Source organism: Phasianus colchicus, chromosome 1, assembly GCF_987193195.1.
Source record: "Phasianus colchicus chromosome 1, bPhaCol1.hap1.1, whole genome shotgun sequence".
Classification (NCBI taxonomy): Eukaryota; Metazoa; Chordata; class Aves; order Galliformes; family Phasianidae; genus Phasianus; species Phasianus colchicus.
Window position 1 is genome coordinate 57,330,832 of NC_143436.1, and position 24,411 is coordinate 57,355,242.

Genomic DNA, 24,411 nt, shown 5'->3' on the forward strand with positions numbered 1-24,411 from the left:
CTAGTGTAATTGCTCACTCCTATATGTAATGTAACATTGACTACTATAGAAGAAGTAACATTGAACAGAATTTAATGGATTAAAACAGAGAAAAAACTCTTGAATTCAGAGCCATCCCCAGAACTCCACGAAATCCATACACTGAGCCTGTGTGCCCTGAGCTCATAGTCTCTGAATAGCTTGCTGGAATATCATGGGGATAACTGATTTGTTCCAAAATACATTAGTGTGGTTTTGTAAATAAATTCTCTCCATTTCAAATTAGAATGACAAATAGTTTCTCTTCTGGTAGAAAAATATTTTCAATAACCACCTGCCTCTTTCTAGGCAAGTTGTTTTTCTAGCAAGACACAGCAACAAAGGCAATAAGTCATCTTCACAGAATTCATTGAGGAAAGCCAGCACATTTGAAGACACATTTGTAACTTGGTGCTTGCAATCTAAGGCTGTGTTTTCGCTAGGCTCATTTGTCCTATGAAATGCCTTGAATTTGAACTCAGGAATCCTTTTCATAAGGAATTATCATTTCAACATCTTGCATTCAGTCTTTAGAAATGTAGCAGTTTGCAGTCAGACCAAATGTTAAACATCACTGAAGGACTTTCACGTAAAAATGGATTTGCAGTTAGACAAAAAGGAAGGTGATGTTAATGCATTGCCTGCAATATAAATTGCAGGAAGTAAAAGAAAGCTTATATTATGAGATACCAGCTCATAACTCATCTCTGAAGTCTTGCTTGTGGAACACAGACACAGGAAGAGTTCCAAGGAAATGCAGATAATGCACTTAAAAATGTGCAGCATGTACAATAGCTGTGCACTTAGATTGTTATAATAGTAAATAAAATAGTAAAGTAGTAAATCTTGGAAATGATCACTCCAGCTGGAGCTGGACTGAGATAGTACTCTTCTCAGGCACCCAGGACAAAAACAGGATCAGAGGAAGTTTGAGAAGAAAGGAAGGACAGAAAGAAGGGGGAAGGAATACAGACTGGCACTCTAACTCAGCTCTTTGGAAGCACATTCATTCTTTGTTTGCCTTACTGTAAGGGTCAAAAGTTTATTGAAAAATAAGGCCATCCTGGAGTTCCTAAGCATGCATTCATGTGACAGTCCAGAAGTGTATCCAAGGACTGTCTCGCAGTGGAGGATGTGGTAAGCCCAGCATGAATGACCTGTTGAACTTCGGGTGTTTCAGAAAGCTTTCGAGTGTACTTATTTTTGTATGTTTGCTGGTAGAAAGACTGGAAAAAATATATATATCTTTGCTCTGAGGAGTGAAAGTTTTTCTTTTTTCCTCTCCCCACCCTTCTCTCCCCCCCCTTCCCCCCCCTTTTTTTAAATAAAAAAGAAATCTATTTTTACTTTTCAGCCTGGAGATGCAATCTACCCAAGAGATGAAAATGGAAAATTTATCTACCATGAGACAAATTTATGTGCCACGTGGGAGGTAAGCAAACACAATATCTATATATGCTTAAAAAACAGCAAAAACAACAAAAAACCCAAACAGATCCTCATTCTCAGTTTTACTTGTGGCCTTCATAAGCAGAGCTGAGACTGACAGAACTGACAGAACAAATGGATCAAGTTCTACTAGCTTCATGGATAAATTTGACTCCTGTTTCTAGAGACAGAGCTTCTTTTCATCACTTAATTATTTTTATAACAAAATATTATTAAGGTATCTGATGTCTGCACTTCTTTCAGAGAGAACACATTTGCTAATTGATATACTTGTAGGGTTTTTTTTTTCCCCCCCATTGCCTCTTGTTTTTATCAGACCCTTACAGCAGCAGAAAGTTGAAGCCCTGAAGGAGTAAGCAACTGGATCTTCCTCAAAAAAGGAAATGTTTTTCCATCAACATAAACCAAATTTTTCCCTAAAGCCCCTCAGTTAAAAATAATAATAATGTAATAATAATTATATTAATTTAAAAAGTTGTCATCAAAACAAGTTCACTCCCTTGTAAATTTAGTAAATTCAGATGAGAATGTAAGAATATTCTGCTAAAGAAGCCTTCAGGAAAACAGCATTTCCTCAGAAGACTGCATCCTAAAATTGTTTGTGAGGTGTGTTAGTTAAGATGTCCTACAGCCACTTGGTCTCAGGTGAGGAAGAAAGTGAGATTAATGATTTCCTCACATTCCTGCCTTTTGAAGCCTTAAATAGCCTTTAATTCATAGCCAAAGATGTTCAACATTCCTTCCACATCAAGTGAGCTGCAAAAGCATTGCTAATTCAGCACAGCTCACACCAAGAGAGTCAACATGGGCTGTTCCACATTCCACTTCAGCTTGCACTGTCCAGAACTGGATAGTCACATCCCTGTTAAGCTCTACTCACAGTCTGGTAGATGAAGGTAAATAGAGTATGGATGAAATCCTGAGCAAAAGTTCAGAGTGGAAGAGAGCCCAGGGCCTTTTTTGGCAGCAAAGACATCCAGGCAGAATCTCATGGGGCTGAGGACTCCCATATTAGCTGTTTATTTCCCCATCTGGGGCTGATGTGATTAATTTCTCTTTTTCACAACTAATTGCTCAAAACAGCAGCTGTCCGAACACTTCAAGCTGGTGCTTTATTATAAAGGATATATTGTAGAAGGTCTTTCTTTTCAGCTAAAAGGCTGAGGTAAGAATAGGTAGTGGTGACTGCTTGCAAATAAGAGCATCAATCTAAATAAACCTGGCTAAACTCAATCCAGATAATTTCACTCTTTCAGCGTGGTGCCAGCAAGAAAAAAAAAAAAAAGTCTCCAGATGACTGCTGACTTGTCAATAAGTGATACAAAGCATATGGGGCCAACTAGAGGTCATCAAATACCTGGTGCCTCTTACCTCCCTGCTTTCAGCTCCTGTGAGACAGAAAGGAATAACAAAACTTGCGGGAGGGGCAACCAGCTGTGCTGCCTTGAACAGCCCCTAAATCACCTGTAAGCAGTATCTGGGAGCAAACGGAAAGACTGTAGGAAGACTGTAGGGAAGGAGCCTCTTTCCTCCTAACAACTTAGCAGACAAAGCCAAATGAAGAAGCATGTGTTCATATCCAGCATTCATAAAGTTTTTCCAGCTATTAGGATTTGAGACATACAAAATCTAGAATTCCCTTCTCCCACCTTTTTCTCCTACTCTGTATTCTTAAATTAACCTGTCTGCTTTCCAGACAAATTCTACCTTCATGGGAAAACATTAGGGTTTGGTCTGGAAAGCAGGTCTACATGAGACCAAAGTTTAAAACAGTGGGATAGCACCAGCCTTTGTGATAACAGAGCTGCTAGCTCTGCTGTTGCAAGTTTTCTGCACTTTCAAGAATGGACTGGCTTCTACTCCTCCAAAACACACGCTTCAAGGAATCAAGCCAGCATTTGATACTCCACTAATCTTTGCTGTCTTTGCAGGCTATGGAAGCATGTAAAGACGCAGGCTTGGCAAAGTCTATTGGAGTATCCAATTTCAACCGCAGGCAGCTGGAGATGATCCTGAACAAGCCAGGACTTAAACACAAGCCTGTCAGCAACCAGGTATGACCTCAAGCCAAGGGCAGCGCCTGCTGTGGTACCACTGCCCAGTAGGGAAGATAGAGGCAACACAATGCCTACGCAGCAGGGTGATGCTTTGCCACAGCTGCTGCCCTCTGTATAGTTACACTTCCTAGCTTGAAAATTTTACTCATCCTATCTAAGCTCAAGATAAAACTTGAAGGTACTAGAACAATCACTCTTCTCAGTTCCTGTTTCAGGATTATAAAATTGACACTTCTATGTCAAGCTCCATAGCCATGTTAAACCTCTGCCATGTACTTTACTTGGCATCCAAAAAGTTCCAACGACAAACCATTTGGGGTTAACCAGTCCTCAGTGCACTCACATTTACCTCAGCTGACACTAAGCCTAAACAACCCTGAATTTCAGAGACCCTGGGTCACTCTAAGCTTCCCGTGTTTAACAGCCATTAAACGTAATTCCTTTATGCCTTTCCTGTAAGAGTTTCAGTAAGAGTTGGAGAAAAACATGAATTAAAAGGGAAAAAAAAATAATAAAGCAACCAACTGGAGCTGAATAAGCCTATGAAGATGATAGATGATATCCAAGTTAATCACAGTAGTAGGGCTTAGAGCTGGAGGGAGGTGGCAGTGACCCATCCAAATGCTCAATACCTTTGACAGGCATTTGGCAGCTCACTGTATTTTCTAGAAGTCACTGGGAAACTTTTCAGACTCGTCTGGCACAGATGAGCATCCACATTAGCAATATCAGAGAAGAGGTCAGAGACCAGCTGGGACCAGCTTCCTATCCTCAGTGCATGGCCTGGAGAGCTGGAATTGGCATAGGGCAGAGCAGCCTGAAAGAGGAGGAAATTCCAGTACCCTCCTTTGGTACTAACATTCCCAGTGGCTGCAAAATTCAGTTGCTGCTCATTGAGTGCCCCTAGGACTGCTCTGAGCATTTCTGCTGCTTCAGGGGGTCAAGAAAAACTGGACAAAATATTAAACCCAGATTAAGGCAGGCAGCAAGAAAGCATAGATTTGCCAGCCAGCTCCAGACCGCTTTCAAACAGATGTTTCTCTGTCACCTTGTAGATATCCCTCTCCTAGAGAAGAGAGCACTTCCAGAAAATCCCTTCCTGTAAGGGAATTAGGGACAGTATTTGCAATATGAAAGGGCAGAGCTCATAATGAGATCACACCCATTGTGGAAATATCTCATCTTTTGCACATACCTGCTCACCTTTCTATACAGGACAGCTTCTGCCAACACTTACCCTAAAAATGATATCAGATTAGTCATCCTGATAAGACAGAGAACCAATGATCTGACCAATATGAGATGGGTTGCCTTCTCAGCCTAGTCAGTCTCCCTTACCTCCACCTCCCCACTTATTGCCACCTTTCCACTGAGACCAATACAAATGCCCTACAGCCAAATTATAATCATAGATGTTGATCTGCTGCCCACCAAAAAAAAAAAAAAAAAAAAAATCCATCACCCAGCAGTATACCATTAGTACTGTAATCAAGTTCCCATATTCATTAACTTACATATATCCTTTCCTGAAAGCCAAGAAGTCATCTTTAACCTGTAGCACTTACAAATACTGCAACATCATCTGCTTCCATATCTGGTCTTACTGATTAAACATTCTTTTTATGTTACTTTTGTAGGTTGAATGCCATCCCTATTTCACCCAACCCAAACTCTTAGAATTTTGCAGGCAACATGACATTGTTATTGTTGGGTACAGCCCTTTGGGAACCTCAAGGGATGAAACATGGTAAGTGCCCATGTTATTCTCAAATAGCAGGGCCATCATCCTGGAAAGAAATAATATATCTCCACTGATGGATCTGTGTGAAATGCCTTTTCAGAGCAGTTTTGAACTTGAGTGTCTAAATATTACAGTTGTGAATGTAAACTTATAACATTCCTGATGCATGTTGTCATCAAAAGTGCCAGGTGCCTCTATGGGAGGTCTCCTTACAACTCCTCTGCTAGAAAGAGTCTGTGGAAGTCTCTACTGAGGAAGTAGATAATAAGCCTATGTTAGGATATGACATAGGAAGTTTCCTTTGATAGTCAAAGCTTCTCTTCTATCCTTCAAGGTCAATATTGTCCAAAGATGCAATATTCTGCCCATGAATTAGTAGATGCCTGTATGTTTTAATATTAAAAATAGCAAGACTATGTTTTTCCTCAATTCTCTTCCAGGGTAAATGTGTCCTCCCCTCCTTTACTGGAGGATCCCGTGCTGAATGCCATTGGCAAAAAGTACAGTAAGACAGCAGCACAGGTTGCATTACGTTTCAGCATCCAGCGAGGAGTGGTGGTTATTCCCAAAAGCTTCAATCCACAACGCATCAGAGAGAATTTTCAGGTAAATTCACACTCTAATGGAACAGAAAAAAATCCATTTACTCTGACTTAGCCCCTACGAAAGGCAGTTTTCCCATCTACTTCTATAGATGGAAAACTTGACCAATGTCAGTTTGATTCTTTTTGACACCATCACTTAATAGCACTATAGTATGATAACAACAGAGCAGAACAGAGAAAGAATTCTGGTACCCACTACTGCACTAAGCAGCACAAGTGAAACAAAGTCACTTGGTAGATCCGTAGCTCAAGAATTGCTGGCTGAAGGATTCAGGAATCACTGATCTGTTCTGACTTATCTTCAGCTATGGGGTAGCATTACTGAGGAAGGGAAGGTGCTGTATATGGGCATGCCAAAAAGGCTTATAACCACACTACTTGAGAACAACTGGCTTGACCACTCCATCCACTCCAAATAAGTGGAAGTATTTTTTCCTGTGTCCCTTGCAGCACTCTACCTACACTGATATCCACTTTCTCTGGCAATGTATTCCTTTCAAAGCTAATGGCCCACTACATGCCAGACTAGCTTTCTCTTCTTGGAAAAGTGGATAAGTTCAGTCACATTCGATTACGTATGACCTCAGGATGTCTGTATAAATGCAAGCAGGTATAGATTTGGGAAGAAGAAAGGGGAAAATTTTTTCTGGACTTCTGAAGTCTGGAACATATTAATGTTACCTGTGACAAGAAATTCTAACTTATTCTCAATATTTCCTTCCAATAGATCTTTGACTTCTCTCTCACTGAGAAAGAAATGAAAGAAATTGAAGCCCTGAACAAAAACGTTCGTTACGTGGAACTTTTAATGTAAGTCCAGGATGAGTCTGAAGTTCCCACCAAACATTCTTGGGTTTTTTTGAGAAGATTTAAAAGGAAAACACTTCCTATTAATATTAATTTTTGTATAATCAGCCTTGTATTATGACAAAACTTGGAAGTGGGAGCTCTTTAATGCCGTCTGAATATGTCTCAGATCATTCACAAAAATAAGTTTGCAACACTTGCTGAAAGCTCAAATTTCAAATGCCCACCTAAAGGATGATGTCTGTTTCTGGCTATTCCATCTCTACAATTCCTTGATCACTATGTGTTGTGATAGCTATCTCAGCCAGTCACAAGCGGTAGTACTGACATTGTTTAACCACCAGCATGAATACCAGCTCTGATATTCAAATAGGAGTACTTTCTTGTCTTTCCCCTCCTTCCCAACTTCTCTCTCAGTGCTCAGCAAGCATTCAAGTATTTAAGTATTATTGCTTATGAATTGTAGCCCCACTATTTCCAGACACAATTTATCCTAAAATAATACACAGAAGAATAATTAAGAGCAATACTAGAAAAAAAAATAAAAATATGCAGTATAGAGCTAGTTTAAGAAGAGCTCTGCTCCTTCTCCCTTAGTAGCTTCCCAGGATACCATTAGCCTTCTTGGCCATAAGACCACACCACTGGCTCATGGTCAACCTGCAGTCTATCAGGATATCCAGGTCATTCTCCATGGAGATCCTTTCAAGCATATCAACCCCAACCTGTACTGATGCAGATGGTTATTAATCCCCAGGTGTAGGACTCTAAAATTGTGCTTTTGGAACTTCACAAGGATCCTCCGCCCAACTCTCTAACTTGTCCAGGTCTTGCTGAATGGCGCACAGCCTTCTGGTGTGTCAGCCATTCCTCCCAGTTTCATGTTATCAGCAAACCTGCTGAGTTTACATATTATCCCTTTATCCCGATCATTGATGAAGATATTAACCAAGATGGGACCCAGTACTGATCCCTGGGAAACACCACTAGCTACAGGTCTCCAACTAAACCCTGTGCCATTGATCACAAATCTCTGAGCTCTGCCAGTCAGCCAATTCTCAGTTCATCTCCCTGTTCACTCATCTATCCCATACTTCCTAACCTTACCTAAAAGGGTGTTATGAGAGACAGAGTCAAAAGCTTTGCTAAACTCAAGGTACAACATCCACTGTTCTCCCCTCATCTACCCAGCTGGTCACAGTGTCATCAAAGGCTACCAGATCAGTCAAGCATGATTTCCCCTTGGCAAATCCATGTTAACTACTACTCTTAACCTTTTCTTCTTACACTTGCTTGGAGGTGACATCCAGAATAAGTTGTTCTATCACCTTCCCAAGGACAGAGGTGAGGCTGAATCTCCTGTAGTTTCCCAGCTCCCCCTTCTTGCCCTTTTTTGCCTTGCCTTGACTTTCCTCCAGTCTTCAGGCACGTCTTCTGTTCTCATGTTGAGTTCTATCCTCTTGTACAAAAAGGAGAAAGCCACAAAGCTTGTTTGACTGCTAGACCACTTTCTAATTAATTTCTTGCTGCTTATGATCTAAATCTTAAAATCCAAAAGTAGTTTATCTTCACCTGAAGGTTGCACTGCCCTAGAAGGCTCAGGCTGACCCAAATCTCTTTTGGAGAAAAAGGCCATTAGTTTTACCTTGAGTTTAAGAGTATTCACAATTTATGACTAAACTATGCTTTCCCCTTTTCAGGGCACTCAGTGTGTAGCCAAATGCTAAAGAGATTCATATTCATGTATTTCTCTTGTTAGCCTGGGTCTTGCCAATGTGCTCAAGCACTAATAATAATGAAAAGCAGGACAGCAGCATCAATAGCCCTCTAAAATGTTGACTGTTGCTCAAAAGATAGGGAAAATGTTGCAAAGGAACAAATAAACCACTTACTGTGATAAACATGACAGGAAATATTAACTAAGTTAAAAGCATCATAATAGAGTTCATCTTTCATATTTAAGCTCTGCAATGTGCTCTGAAGCTTTAGTTTCTTACAACTTAAATTAGCCTTCCATTAATTAGCAGCACTTAGTTCCAAAAAGCTTCTCACAAATGGCCTAGCAAATACTAATGCAAGTTTTGGTATTGGAAATCATTTGATTTTACAAGGCCAGGTTAAGTTAGAACATCATTTAACCTTTGTTAGTGAGAATATACATTAAAAGTAACCCTGGTGCAGAAAGAGATTTTTCCAGAAGCAAAATTAGAGGATGTAAATGCCCATGGGAAGAGAACTTACAAGGTCACTAATCCAAAGCTAACAAATGAGATGTTTTGCTTTATTAGACTAAATTTAGTCACAGAAGGCTACTGAGGACAAGGAAAGCAGCATGTATGGGATAGACACTAGCAACTCTCTTTTTCACAGAAGTGCCATGTTCACTGCTACAGTACAGTCTGGCCTCAATCTAAAACATAATTTATTGGAAAAGTAACTTTGCTATGTAAGGAGCAATTAAACCTATATCTACCCACTAATATGTTCTTGAACTAAAGCATCTGGAATTGATGCTGCAACAGATGACTTACAAGCCTAGACAGATGCCTTATTCCATCCAGAAATAGGTATTTGAGGAGGTTAAACCACCATATAGAAAAATTTCTGGTTAGCCAGCTTTGTGGAAAGCCTTCCACTGTTGCAACTCAAACACCAGCAAATGGAAAAATACAACTTTCTTGTGGCTCTTCCAGTTATCAGCTACCATATGCAAATCTTTTGTCCTGATGGTGTGAGTAAGCCAATCGGAAGGATATTACACTAATTGGAATGAGTTAGCAAGTTAGACATTTGAGCAGAAAAAAAAGATAGGTATAGTCCAGAAAGTCTTAGTCTGAAACGGTTTCTTCATCCCTTGAGAAATCTAAAAGTATTATTTTGGCAAGATTGTCATTAATCTATCTGCTGAATTTATTTTGTCCAAGAAGAGACTGGGAGGACATTCTTCCTTACCAGTTATTCCAAGCTACCTTATCTCCTTGGGTGAATCATTTTGGTACACAAGAGGACTCTGATCTTTGAACGTATGTGATTTGAGTAGAAGCATGCTCCATAGATGGAGACTAGATAATATGACAGTGGTGGCTGAGAGATTGTCAAATTATGCTGAAACCAAAACATGACAAAGTGGTTTTTTTGAGCCATCTCAATCTGTTAATGTGTAAACAATTCATCTTGGCTGAATATCAGAATGAAATGTTTTGACACAACCAATTCAAAATGCTTGATGTCTTCCAGTCAGTTAACTTCAATATTGTGAAATGTATCCTTCCCAAATTGGAACAATTCACATATGGGATAAATGCCAGTATTTGTTGTGCTCTGTTGTAAGGCAAGGCAACCAGCTGCCATGGTGCACCTGACAGAGTTCTTCAGAAATTCTAGGTTTTGCTAGTGGAAAATGTTTGTCAAGCCAGGACTTGTGGTTTAGCACCATCTTCTAAAATAAATAAAAATAAAAAACATTAAAAACCACACTTCCTCACTCAACTACCTCTCTCTTACACTGGCCATTAGCAAACAACCAGTGCTATTTTTCACTTGCACTTTACCCTCAGAACTTACCTCTTGCCTTTTATAATGTTCCTGGACCGCGCATCTTCCTGGAGAATGCAGCATTTAAGACGGAGCCTGAAGTGCCTCTACCTTTGCTGCATGCAGCCACGAATATCCTCATTTTTTTCCTGAAAGGAGTCATCCCAAAGCTTCTTCATACACTCTGTTACTGGTGCTATTAATCTGGCAGTGCATCTGCACCTCAGCCTAGCTAGTGGGTTTTGAGGAACAGGGACAGCCAGATTTAGTCTGGATATGGCAGCCACTTGAAGAAACGGCCAGCTAGACCTAGATCTGAAATGTGATGTATAGACCCGAAAAAACGGTCCTTCACTATCCTCTCCTTAAATGCACAGGTATACCGTCAGCTCTGCAGGGAAGATTATTCAGGGCAGACAGTATCAGAATCACAGAATGGCCTTCCACTAAGGCTTGCTCTCTTCAGGAGAGAGAAGAGCTTTGCTCGGCACAGCATGAATACATCAGTGATGTGATATCCCAGGAGACTCACTTGTTCAATCTGACCTCTCCACAGGTGGCGTGACCATCCAGAATATCCCTTCAATGATGAATACTGAAAACAAAGCGTCCAGGCAGGTTCCTAATCCAACACAAGATTTGGCTGAAAGAGACCCAGTGTTTGGTGCTTCCTTTTTCTGGGAGACTGTTCAAATCAGCATTAAAACTATGAGATCTACCTCTTGTTGTCTTATCAGTTGCTTTTTTATGCTGAAGAACAGATCTATGTAAGCTGATGAGTGTAGGTTTTTGACCTAAGAGGCTTCAAAACCATGAACACTGAATTTGCAATGCTGACAACAAATAAAATGAACATCTCTCGAGAGCAAACTTATTCATTCAAACCAAAGTCTTCATTCAAGGGCAGATTCTCCATCACATGTGAAACAAGAGTTTCTATTTCAGTAGATGTAAAGCAGCATCATATTTTTTCACAGCTCAGGTGAAAGCTAGAGGGAGGGGGTTAATTGGATTTCAAGTCTGTGTACATGTGAATATAAGTATCCATTCATGCATGAAATGAAGCATATTTTACCCTGACCAGAGTATTTGATGACATTCCATTCAACTAGTTCAGACCCAAACACATAAGCATGTTCATTTCCCTTCTACCTAAGCTGAGGAGCATCACTGAATCACAGACCAGCCTGTGGTTTTACATTTGAGCTGCTATGCAAGGATGGTATTGCATAGCATGCTGCCTATGCATCTTACAGCCATCCTGAACCTAGCACTACCATAAATACTTTGCAAGAGCCTTGTCTCCTTAAGATAAAAATCCCTGAACCTTCTTTCTTGTTCTATAAACTGTGATTCACAAAAGAAAATTTCTACTTTGGAGTTCTTGCAGTCTTTTAGCTTTTAAGCAAGAATATTCTGAATTGGCAAACTAAGTTTCAAATGAGGAGAATGTTGCCTTTTTTAAATGCCACATTTGACCATGCTTTGAGATCACAGAGAACCAGCTGCTCCAGGAAATAGGTAGATATAAGACAGAAGGAAGTAGGTTGAAGCCTAGACATTTCCTTCTATCTTGTCCCTGTCTGTCTGTAACACACGGACAAAAGCATGGACACCAGCATGACAACAACTAACTCCTACAGCACGGAATTCTTTCAGAACAGCTGTTTGCTATGCTAGTTCCCAGAAAGAACAGACAGCTTTTCCAAATGGTTCTCGTGCCAGGCCAGCCCAACAAGTTCAGTGGGTGCCTCTAGAGAAGCCAGACCCCTCATAGGGTGATAGCCTTTACGTATCATTTACAGATCCATTTATAAAGCTGTGACAGCAAAGGCATATTCTGTATGCTTGAGGTTACCCAAGGGCAATTCCCATTTTATTCCATTACATACTTATACCATAGAGAGTGAGAGGATAGATCTAAAGAGGAGAAGAACCAGATACAATCAGTCTTCTGGAGTTACATCATACAGGTGGTCAGGTGGAGCTCTGCGGGATGAACCACCATCACAGCCCAGCTTTGCCACTCACAAGAGGTGAAGGCCTGGTCAAAATCCAAGCAAGAAAATGTAGAGTAACAAAGGGGATCAGGTAACCACCATGCCTAACATTATTCCAGTTGTTTCATTATGAACAGCTACTTCATAAGCACAAACCTTAAACAGAGCTATCAGGGCTCAGCTACCGAACAGTAGCACTGCACAGATTGCTGCACTGTAACTTGACCAGATGCAGGTCTCTGGCCACAGCCAACATTCAGGCCAGTTTTGGCAAAGGTCTTGTTTTGTACACTGCAAATGTCAGCCAATGCCCAGCTTAAATGATCACACTGGCTTTTTCTCAGCTATCTGCCCTTCCAGACATCCTCTCCCAAAAGTTAGGCATGGCTCTGGGTTCTAGCAGAGCTCCTTCATGTGACCTTGTAAACGTGAGTAAAGACAGCAATACACTGAAGTCTCTCTACCAGGAAACACCCCATAATCAGGTCATCAATCTGTAGTGAGTGAACAGGCAGGATGGAGTGTGAGAGCTTGTCTGGCCCAAGCAATGCCAGCAAATCCCTTTCCCCTCTGCCTCCCCCGCCTCTATTTTAATAGGGCTCTCCTCCACATTGTCTAGTTTGAATCCAATGACAAATATTCAGCTTCTTCCCAGGGACACACGCTCCCATATTCATTCCCACTGGTTATGAAACTGCTTCTGACGTCTAGCCTAGTTTTTCCCTTCACTTTGCTCAGTTTCAGACCATTGCTCCCCATTGTTCTCCATCTTACTCTACAAATAAAAGGCTCAAAGGAGGGAAAATAAACAAGCCTGCAGATGGGGGCTTGGGAAACACATTCCACCAGCCACTGCACAAAAAGAGAGAGAGAAAAAAAAAAAAAAGAAAAAAGGAGACAAACCCAGGCTCCAGTCCCACATCCAATCTGCTCCCAGCTGGCAAGTTGAGGCATATTGAGCACACTGTGTGGTGTAAATCACATCACTCAGTGCTGCCCACTGCTCAGCTCCAACCAGAAAGCCAAGCATGGAGGGCTCAAGCCTCTGCTGCTCTAATAGTAATTGCACATGACAAGAGTAGATCAAAACTTATACTGGGAAAACTCACTTGCTGTTACCATAAGTAACCTGAATAGTTAGTGACTCTTCCTGTAGCTGCAAAGTGAAATGAAATCCAGGTCAAGGAAGACTAAAACAGGACATACTTCATAAAGCTAGAAGAAAATATGAAGGTGGAAAAGAAAGTGACAGGTTGGAATAAGATTAAAAATGCTCATTTCACTTTTGACCTAAACAGAAAACACATTTGCCTTTTACAGCAGAGTAATCAGCACACAGTTAGGTACTAGTGTAAGTTTTCTATTAATTGTTTCTCAGCAGTGCCATATTTCAGTCCTTCCCAACTTCCTACTCCCCTGGAGCAAAAACCCCAGCTTATAAAGGGCTTTGAGCGTCCAAAAACCAAAAGAGTTCATTTTAATTTTTCAGTGCCAGACAGACTCCTCAGGGAACCTTAACTCAACATGCATGAGCAATAGTCACAACAGGACAACACATTGCAAATAAAATGCAAAGCAGAACCAAATGGAAAAAAAATAAGTGAAGAAAGAGGTGGAAATAAAAACACACGTGTGTACACACACGCAGTAAAGAAGGCACCACTCAAAGCTACTCCATTTTTGCTCTGCAGACTGCAAAACTACCTGGATGGAGGCCTCAGATCAATCCAAATCCACTGAATATAGCAAAGGCAAAGTGCTGCTTTGGGACAAATCTGCACTCAACTACAAGAGGCATAAGAGCTCACGATGATATAGAACAAGTTTCATAGTAGCCTCATACATAACAAAAGGCAGCTTTGCTAGTGCAGGGTGCTTAAGACAGTGGATAGGATCCTGCTAAAATCTAAGCACATCAAAGTCAGTAGTCACAGTAGTCACAGTAGACTCAAGGCTCACATCAGTACAGGGAAACAAAACAGAGACCCCACGCTCTTGATGCAAGAAAATCCCTCCTTTTACATTTTCCCAGGTAAGTCCAGCAAGCGTAGTCCTCCCAAGACAGGGCAGACCCTGGGGAAAGCTTGCAGAGCACTTTGTCTCCAGAATTCTGCTTTGTTCTTCATTGATTTGTACTTAAGAAACTTTGAAAAGGAATCTCCAACATTTGGAAGGGTTCTTTTAAGTCATAGATCAGAAATTCATACCCCTAGTCAACAAGTCAGTGCTGCCCTCTGGTCCCCTGGGAGGTACAGTCATCTCAAGATGAGTGGAAGAAACAATATAGAAGGAAAGTAAACAGTCTAGTTTGTCACATACTAGAAATGTCCATGCCATTCAGGATTTCTGCTTTACTGTTTTTCTATTTCTTTTTCTAGGCCTAGCATTTAAAGCAAAGCAACACTAAATCTTGCCCAGCAAACTAGAGCTCTTCACTTCAGAGACCATCCAGTTGCTTGGCTCATGCCCATGCTCAAGAATTGGTCTGCTTGGCATGCAAGACTTGGAGGCAATAAAAGTGTCAGAGGGTGGCTGAAAGGCAGGGAATGAGGTAAATATCATAGCTCCATTCACTCAGCAGTTAGAGCACAGAAGTGATGCAGCAAGTCAGGTTCGTTATGGAGGCTTAAACCTACATGTCTCACCTCATTCAATTACCAAGCTGTACAAACTTTTGGATGGGATCTTTCTCTATTGACCACATCAAGCTTTTCAGCACTTCATAAGAAATTCATCAAGGCAAAAACAGGAAGGACTTCGTAACTGATAAATATGTGTCCACTTGAGAAAAAGGAGATATGTAGTGTTCTCTCACTACTGTCTGAGAAACACTCCCACAGAAAAAGAATCAAGGTTTCCTCCCTCCCTCCTCCCCTCCCCCTTGTGCTATAGCTCATTCCTATGCTATGCAAGTTGTTCTCTTTGCTGTTTCTTTTGGACACGGCACCATTTATATTATCAAAGAGAATTCTGTGTACTGGAAAAGATGATGTACATACCCACCCCATCACTATATGTGAATCTCAGTTCTCTGCATGCCTATAAGTTATTGCTGTAATGAAAACAAACTCTATAGCTTGGAGTAGCCAAACATTTCTTCCCAACAGCCTGCAGAGATATTACTGATCTGTCTGAATTAAGGCATTGATTTTCACCCACCAAATAAATATCTTTCACCCAAATGCTCCAGCACTGTTAGCCGTTGACCTTGCATAATTAACCTTGCCCCCTTCAAACCTCATTCCTTTGACCTCCTTTCCAGCCAAATGCATCCATCCTGACTCTCTGCTCTTTCCCAAGTTTATTTTGCAATAGTTATACTTTGCCCAAATAACAAGTTTGGTCAAATTTACATGCCAAGCAGGACTCCCCCTTCACATGCAGTCGCTCCCTGCAAAGCTCTCTCAGTCACTTGTCCCCATTCTTCTGGTTTCTTCTCACTCTGTGAAGAAAAAGGCCTTGGAACAGACCACTTCCAGGAAAAGGTCACTCCTCCAAGCTATTTCCCAGCTCCATTAAAACTCAGTACTTAAAAAGAACATTGCATGTGAAGTATATATTGCTTGTAGCTTTTGTCTTGGAAAACACTGATAGGCTGTTCTAGACAAGGTAAATTTCGAACTATAACTTTTTACTTATTTAAGAGAGAGGAAGAACGAGAAATAATGTTGTATGTCTCTGTCATTTTGATCCTGTGAAGGACTAACATTATTCCATGTAAAGGCAAGACATATCCCACAGAATATAGCTTCTGGCAGAGACAATGCAAAAAAGGGGTAAAAACAGTGGTGGAGAAGCCTTTGGAGCTGAGAGCTCCAAAGGCTGGCCTCTTTAGGATTGTAAGGGGAGAGGCACAATTCTCATTTTTCAAACTATATAATTAGGGATATACACTCACCACTCTATTTACAACTTTTATCGCAGTACAGGAATGATGAACTGTTCAGAGAAATCAAAGGGCATTAAGATCAGTCAACATATGACTTTTTAACTATGCAGGGCCACTCTCCGGAATTCATGGCTACAAGCTGAATAAGGTTGTTGAAGTTTTGACCTAGCAGCCTGTATATAGGCCAGTGCATGATACCACTGTATATGATACTGCTGAGGCAGCTAGGCAGGAACACTGTGGGAAAATGAGAACTTTCCCACCTCACTCTGCATGCTACACATGGGATTAGATGACTGAACTCTCAGAGGGATTTGCCTGGGGCCAGGACCACAGGCTGCTTAGACTTAATATTGTGCAGTCACATTCAGTAAAAGAACATTTCTAAAAAGATAAGCCCAGAGCCCCAGTAATACAAGAAAACAGATTTTGAGCTTTTCAACTAGGAGGCAGAGGACACTTAGGACTGCAGAATTCAGCCCTCTGCAGAGGCCTGCTGCTCATCACCAAGAGGGAGGTGATGGGATGGAGTCTGCCAGCTTCTCCATCCATCCCAAACATCTCCTCCACCACAGACATGCACAGCACCCCTCAGGCATCCAGGCAGAGAGCACTAAGTATTCAGAGACTTGCACAGCAGATTCAACCTGTCAGGGAAACTCAGTGGGACTTAAACAATAAAACAGTGCACCCAAGTCCTCTGCATTAGCTTGGCATTAGCCACAGCTTTACTGGCTGTCTTCCAAAAGATTTTTTTTTTCAAAACCAATGGTTATTTTTACTACTGCAGTCACCCAGCCCTTCCTCAGAAAACAGCTCAGCCTCCAGTCTCACAGGTCTGAGCAGGGAGCAGAAAGTCTCCTGTCCTCCCCCAGAGGAAGCTCAGCAGGCCCATACCTCTGAGGCGGGCTTGCTTCACCCAACACTTCCCTCCTTCCTCTTTCCACCTCTGTGCCCCAGCAAGCACAAAGTGCAAACGTTTTACCTGAGGGAATGAAAAGGTGTAGTCAAGCCAGCAAACCCATACCTTAGCAGCTTGAACTGGAACAAGGACAAGAAAAATACTGGAAAGCAAACAGGCCACCCAAACCCTCACACATGGGAGACCCAGAGGCTACAGGGAGCTTATGTACTGCTAATTTAAGAAGTCACAGGTGCAGCTATACTCAGTTACCCTGGCCCGAGAAAGGAAAGAGGTGGAAGAAAGCCCCAAAGCAAATTCTGGGTTGGCTGGAGCTCAGCCTGTGAGGTAAACAAGTGAACATGGAAAGTAAAAGTCCATATATGCTTTTGACTCGTTTTCTTCTTTCCCCTATTCATGAAATTTATCGCAACTCCTTCTGAGTCATCGGTAGATATATCTGCCTTAGTCACCTGGCTGGGATATTCACAGAAGGAACAATAAATGAATCACGCCCTTCATAGGCATCACTATGAAATAAATTTCTCCCCCTCAACTTTCACATGTTCCCCAAGTGGAGAAAGCTGAAACAGCGTGCTTTAGCCATTGAGTCTATACCAGGGTGGCCTTGCTGGAAAGCAACCTCTGCATAGCTCTGCTACTGCTGCTCTGGAGGCAGCTTGCTCTGAGTGGGCTGCATCAACCCCAGTGCCTGGCCAGGGCCCTGGATGTGCCCCTGTGGCACCAGGAGACAGCGAATGAATCCGTGCCATTAGGGTAGTATGGTACAGGCACAGCCCTCACACTTCCCCTGCTTTTGGTGGTGAGATGTCTTTGAATTTTCAGCTGCCTTAGATTTTGAAAATGAAAGCAGGCAGCTAATAAAAAGCACCAAGAGAAGTCTGAGATAAATAATATTCAACACTCCAAGTTCCTTGAGTGGGCTTGAATACATAGTCTGTACTGGGCTGTTTAGGCGTTATTTTGGAAATCATCCTACCCAATGTGGGAGAGCAGTAGGTAGAAGCTGTTCCACTACTGTATGGCTTGCATTGCAGGGTGGAGTCTTTGGATGGTGCAGTGTCCACCACCACAGCACCAAGCTTTGGTCCAGCAATATCTGTGTCTCTAAGGCTGCACTTAGGGTTCTGGGGGGCAGCAGAACCCCAGAGGGCCTGCAAAGGGCACAAGCGTCAGAAGAAAGTTCAGAGATGAGACATGATCTTCAGTCTATTTAATCTGCAAATTAAACATTGATGTTTTGGTTGTAGGAAGGCTCTCGTTTCCAAGTGACATCTCTCCTGAAGAAAAGCATGGAGGCTTTCTTTCCAAAAATCTGGACAAGAGATAGTTGGTCTTTTGAAACGCAGCAAGCAAAATAAAAGTAATTTCCACCACTCTTTAACCAGCTCTCTTCTCCACAGTTTTTAAGCAGAGAGTAAGGTAAGATCATAGAAGACTTCTTCCTGCCCTAAAATATCTCCTTGACACTTGTTGTGTCCTAGAACGAGTTTTCAGAAAATCTCCTGAAGCCTTCTTCCCACTGCTTCTTTAGGCTATGTGGTAAGTTTAGACAAATCACAACAGTCTGTGCTGGACAACTCTTGCAGCCTTCAGAACAATTACTTTCAGCACTTCAGTTCATCATCAGGGTTAAAGTTTGCTTGTCTTTAACTGCCTACTGTTTATAACAAGAAACCCAAAGAGCACTCCCAGGATCCCACGTGCAATTACTCTTGCCTATTTATAACTACTATGGCACACTAAGATGGGACTTTCCACCTGCCCGGGGAACACCATGCTTTGATGTAATTTCCCAAAGGCTGCAGTCCTGTTGGGATCAGTCTCTCTTCTGAGCTTCTCCTTGTTGAAGGCTCTTGGCAGAAAGTTATGCGGAAGAAATTAATGTGCAAAGCGACCTCATTCTTTTTCTTTCCTTTCACTGATTTTTTGCATCTCCTGTATCTTATGTGAACATCACTAAAAGTTGTATTTTGCTAGTTAGTGCAATGTCTTGTATGAACCTCCTATGAATAGAACAGTGCATGTCTCTGAACAATCACTGAGAAGAGCTCTTTGTCAGGACTTGCCTATGTTTAGTTGTTTTTCGCATTTCTAGTAATTCCTGAAATAAAATTATTCGTCCCTCAGTACTTCAATAAAAGTTTCCTCTTCCAAACAAAGTGGTGAAGATGTTGTTACAGTGCTACAGCTCCACAAAAGAGTTTTATCCTTCAAAGGACAATTAGCGGTCTGGAAACTTTTCAGCTTTGGTAATTCATGTACAATAAAGTTATAAATGTTTATTTCTTTATGTATGTTCTTATACGTTGCCATTCTCTTTATCACTTCTTTTATCCTCATTTATCTTTTGTGAGTTTGCGTTGTCTTTCAATTTAAGGAAGCATCATATCACAGTGCAGAGGGGACTGCATTTGCCTGGAAATTTGGTATTTACTTCTATTTTCATACCCCATTAAGCAGAGTTCTGTAATATTAATTAATACTCAGAGGAATCCTAGTAATTTTTTTAAAAAATCAGATAACAAAATAAAGTCCATGAATCTGTATGTATACCAAACATGCCTAATAGTCTAAAGTAAGCAGCCATCTATCTGTTCAAGTAATCAAACAGAACAAAAGACAGCTAGCCATAACATATCCAGTCTTATTTACTAGCTCCTTTTCCTGTTCCCAGCCACATACACAGATGGATTGCTAACTCTGAGTGATTTATTTTGCTGGTGTCAGGATAGCCAAACACTGTAATGCCCCTGGACAGACTCTCAGAGCTGCATTCAACAGCAGTGCCTGCCTGCACCAACAACCACATAGATGGCAGTGTCCTACAGAAGCCACTTCTGCAAGACTAACACTCACAGGTCCCCATGAGTTTCTGAGAAATATTAGTAAATGCAAGATTTTTGAGAGTCTCAGCGATTTGCAGCACGGCTTAGTTGGTACAAAATGTTTTTCTGAGGTCTAAACTAAATCTTCCCCTGCTGCCATTCAGTCTAAGCCTTTTCCTCTGTCCAACACAGACTCAGCCATCCTGGTGCCCTCATTCCCTCTTGCTGCCCTCAAATAACACACAGCAGCTGCCGGGTTAGGTCTTTTGCCACAGACCTCCGGATTGTCATGAGGCCTTTGGGAAGACTTTTGAGCCATTTGGCATAAACGGTCTACCAAGTCCTTTGAACTAAACATCTATGGCAGATGTTGCCAGCCCATACAGGGGATCTGGTCTCAGTGACTCACCTGGTTGCTTCCAGCACCATGTTTTGGTGATGAGCAGCTCGAGTTGGACACCATTTCCACTTTGTGTCATCTGAGGGCACAGCCTGAGCACTAGAGAAAGCAGGATGCCTACGCTCCCAAAGTACACAAACCACCAGTTAGATCAGATCAGGTCATCCAGCAAAAATAATGAAAGGGAACAACTATGGGAAAATTTGCCTATTGGAGAAATTTTATTCTAAACGCCCATTAGATATTAGGCTGGGTCATGCCCTGAAATGGTGAGGGAAAGTTAAACTAAAATGAGTTTGATGAATATGAGAGATCACTTTGGACTAGCCAAAAAGTAAAAATAAATTATTTCCAGCAAAAGGAAAAAATTTTAATCAGATGAGTTGTCAGCCTTCTGCAAATTAGAATGAAGGAACAATCCTTAAGGGGAAATTGTTTCAAAATAAAACAAAGAAATAAAAGAGTTGTATTTTGAAAATCTAAAACATTTAACTTTCCACAGCTTTCTTTGTTTGCTTTAGTTTATGCCAATCCAGATTTGCAGAGTGCACAGTCCACCCACTACTTAGGCTGTCCATGTTTCCTCTTGCCTCATTTCTTGTTGGTTCAGTTTATATCATATGGTTTCCAAGCACCCCGCTTCTTCTTCATGCAGTTAGCACTCTGGACATGATTCTTACCTGAAAGGAGGTGGTCACAAGATGGGGGACAGCCTCTTCTCCCAGCTAACAGCAGCAGGACAAGATGTAATGGCCTTAAGTTGTGCTGGGGGAGGTTCAGGTTGGATATTAGGAAAGATATTTTTTTGAAGAGTGGTGAGATACTGGAACAGGTTTTTCAGAGAAGTGATGGAGTCACTGTCCCCAGAAGTGCTCAAGAAACATGTGGATGTGGCACTGATGTGTATGGGGGTGTTTGGTGGTTGGATTGGTTGATCTTAGAGGTCTTTCCAACCTAATGATTCTATGATTTGTGGAGGATGTGCTACAGAGAGATATGCCAAAGACATTGGGCAAAACATGCATTGAGTCCCCACTGAAGAACTTCAGACTCCTCCTATATTTGCTGTAAGAGCCTACATGCACTGATGAGAGCTTCATGGCTCTACCACCCGTGTTTGGTGGCAGTGCTCTCTGCCTATCACAGAGGAGGAGATGATGGGAGGGAGAGCTGTGTGCCTGTCCCCGCTGCTGGGTGCCCCTGCATGGTTTTCCTGCTGCTCTCTGCCCTGGGACAGCTAGCCTTGTATCCAATGGTGTCTCAGGGAGAAGCTTGTGAGTGGGTACTGCTGGACTGAGCACCACAGTGAGAACTATTCCCATCCTGTCTGCAGTGACAGGGCTTCCACCATTTCTCTGGGCAACCTACTGCAATATATACATACTTAAATGTCCACAGCATAGTAGGTAGGTAATGCTGACCACTGCAGGATTGCCTCATTCCTCCTGTTTTGACACCTTGATCTTCAGCTAGTGTTGCCCTGTGTAAATATAGAAATTTTCCATGTTGGAGAGCTGTTTCGGTGTGGTTATTGTTGTTATTTAACAACATTAATATCCAAGAAACATTGGTAACATTTATTCCATTAGGAAAAGTATGCTTTGTAGCAGAACATCAAGTCTGGCAGAGACGTAGTTTTCATGGCAAGGCTGAATCTTTTGCTAATCCCAGGAAAACCTTCCCAATTTGGTCAGTTTATAAGTCTTTGCAAAATTATTCTCCACAAATGTGCTGTTGAAATGCCTTTAGACTTCTTGGCAGTGAAGTTCCCCTAAGGTTTCTCCTTGTTGCTCATGCATTTGAACAGCCAGTCCCTGGGACCACAGCTCTTGCAGTCTTCACTGTCTTCTGTGCTGACCTTCTTTTTCTGACTTTCTAAAGCATTCACTTTTGCACTCTGAATGATTTTTTTAACCTCCCAATATTTGTGTAATTGAGTACAGGCAGGCTATCTCACAGCAACAGTCTGAAGAGACTTAAAATGATTAGAGGACCTTGGCACCAGATGCTAGAGGAGTATGAAGGAATGTTTATACTGCATCTGTTTGCTTGTAATGCACCTTTGCCAGAGCCCTAATTTAATTTATGCATATGGATCAACCTTTTAATACCTTCCAGGAATAATTGTTTTCATCATTTTATGTTTCAGCATGTGCATTCAAATAAAATATGTCGCAATTGGATTGAAAACTTTAAATCCTGTTTTGAAAAGCCTCATGAAAAGTTAATGGGCCTTGGCACATTCAGAATAAAAGTCACTTCTAAAGATACGATGCAGCAGTCTAACAAAAACACTTTTGCAAAATACAAAAACAGAAATTCCTCCACTTTTTTGCAGAATTTATATTAACATAGTATGATTATCTTTAGTGGCTTTCTATGGTACATATGTACATATGTACACAAGGGCTGTTCCAGAACTAATGCCTCCTATTTTAATTAGTTGCCTGCAATGTCAGAGATAGATGTTGGATATATGACAGTAGAGGATGAACCTTCCCATCAGTATTACATTACATTATGTTGCTGTGCAACCGATGACAGCAGAGGGGCAGTCTAACTGAATGGAGCATGACACAGAAGCGCATATGAAGCAAAGATGCATCAATGAATCCCTCCATGCACAAAAAAAATGGCACCCATTGACATTCACTGACATTTGCTGAATATTTATGAAGACCAAACTGTGGATGTGAACACAGTGAGGTGGTGGGTGGTGCGTTTCAGCAGTGGCGACAGCAACAGTTGGTCACCTCCACTGGTGCAGACTTTTATAAGCAGACTCTTGTTCACCACTGATGAAAATGCACAGCTAGTGGTGGTGATCATGTTGAAAAATAGCATTTTGTAGTTAGGAATTCACTCTATCAAACAGTGCTATTGTACTCTTTATATGTGTTATGTCCATAAAAATAAATAGGAGGCATTACTTTCAATGTTCTACGTGTGTGTGTATATATATATGTATACAATAAGAATATATAATAAGTATATAATAAAAAGAATACACGTGTACACAGATATATACATATAAGAAAACCTGAAGTCCGTAACTCTGCATGTTCCAAATTATTTTTGTGACCTTACCTAAGGCTATTTGACATTCAGTTATTGTTTCCTGACTTCCATTTATAATTTTGTTCTGATGCTCTTGTAAGAAACCACTGGAACTGTATGCTAAGGCACCTGCAGTAACAACCACATAGGCAGGTATGAGCAATACAGTGAAGTTCTATACAGTTCATCCAGTTGCAAGAAGTGCACTCCCATGCTTTTCCCACTATTTTAACTACTGAGTTCCAAAATATTGGACTACCACCCTAAAATAAATCAGCACTAAAAATTACTGCAATAACTACTTTCTCGATGGTTAAAGAGCACTGCCAAAATCAACAGAACTGTTCTCTGTGGTGAAATTTGTCAGTGCTACTGCTATGAACCATAGAAAATATTATCAGTTGTTTTCTATTGATGGATATGTTTGGTTGATCAACTGGAGTTAACCTTTCAATTGGACATTAAAAAAATGTTCATTTTCACATCTGAAATCACAGGCAACCTCTAGAATGCCTCAAGCCCACATATGCTGACTACAAGGAATCCTCTGTGCACTGCAGTTGTCCCTCAAGTCAGTTTGACTATTCTAGCAGCTGTTGGTATCCACAAATCATTCTTCAATGTGAGTGCACCTCTGGAATAAGCATTAGTGCAAATCAAGCCTTGACTGTCATCTCGTCCCACTCGGTTGCTGGTGAGAGAGGTGAATATTTGGAAACCTCCACACTGGGCACTCAGCAGGGTTGCTGGAGTGATGGGATATATATACATTTATATATACATATTTTATAGGTATACATTTTATTATACATATATAAATGTATATAATAAGTGATGCACTAGTTACCAATACCCAGCAAGCCTCCAAGCAGTGGAAGAGGGAGAGATGAACTCCCAACCCCCTTTTCTCTCTCTGCATCATATCATATGGTATGGAATATTCCTTTCCTAGTTAAAGTTATCTGTCCTAATTCTGTCCCCTCCCAGCTTCTTGGGCTCCCCCAGCCCTTTGCTAGTAGCAGCTGCGAAAGTGGAATGGCCTTGGCTCTGTACAACACTGCTCAGCAACAATTAGAAACATCGGCATGTTATCAACATTGTTTT

The 24,411-nt window shown here is 41.3% G+C and overlaps 1 protein-coding gene across 1 annotated transcript in view; it reads left to right on the forward strand.

Annotated features, from left to right (window-relative positions):
• AKR1D1 (aldo-keto reductase family 1 member D1) overlaps positions 1–10,929 on the forward strand; it is a 34,179-nt gene extending 23,250 nt beyond the window's left edge. The window contains exons 4-9 of the mRNA XM_031589776.2: positions 1,373–1,450; positions 3,399–3,521; positions 5,162–5,271; positions 5,706–5,871; positions 6,598–6,680; positions 10,768–10,929. Of these exons, the coding sequence (XP_031445636.2) occupies positions 1,373–1,450; positions 3,399–3,521; positions 5,162–5,271; positions 5,706–5,871; positions 6,598–6,680; positions 10,768–10,810 (603 nt within the window). The 3' untranslated portion in view covers positions 10,811–10,929. The remainder of the gene's footprint in view (positions 1–1,372; positions 1,451–3,398; positions 3,522–5,161; positions 5,272–5,705; positions 5,872–6,597; positions 6,681–10,767) is intronic.
• The last annotated feature ends 13,482 nt before the right edge of the window (positions 10,930–24,411 follow it).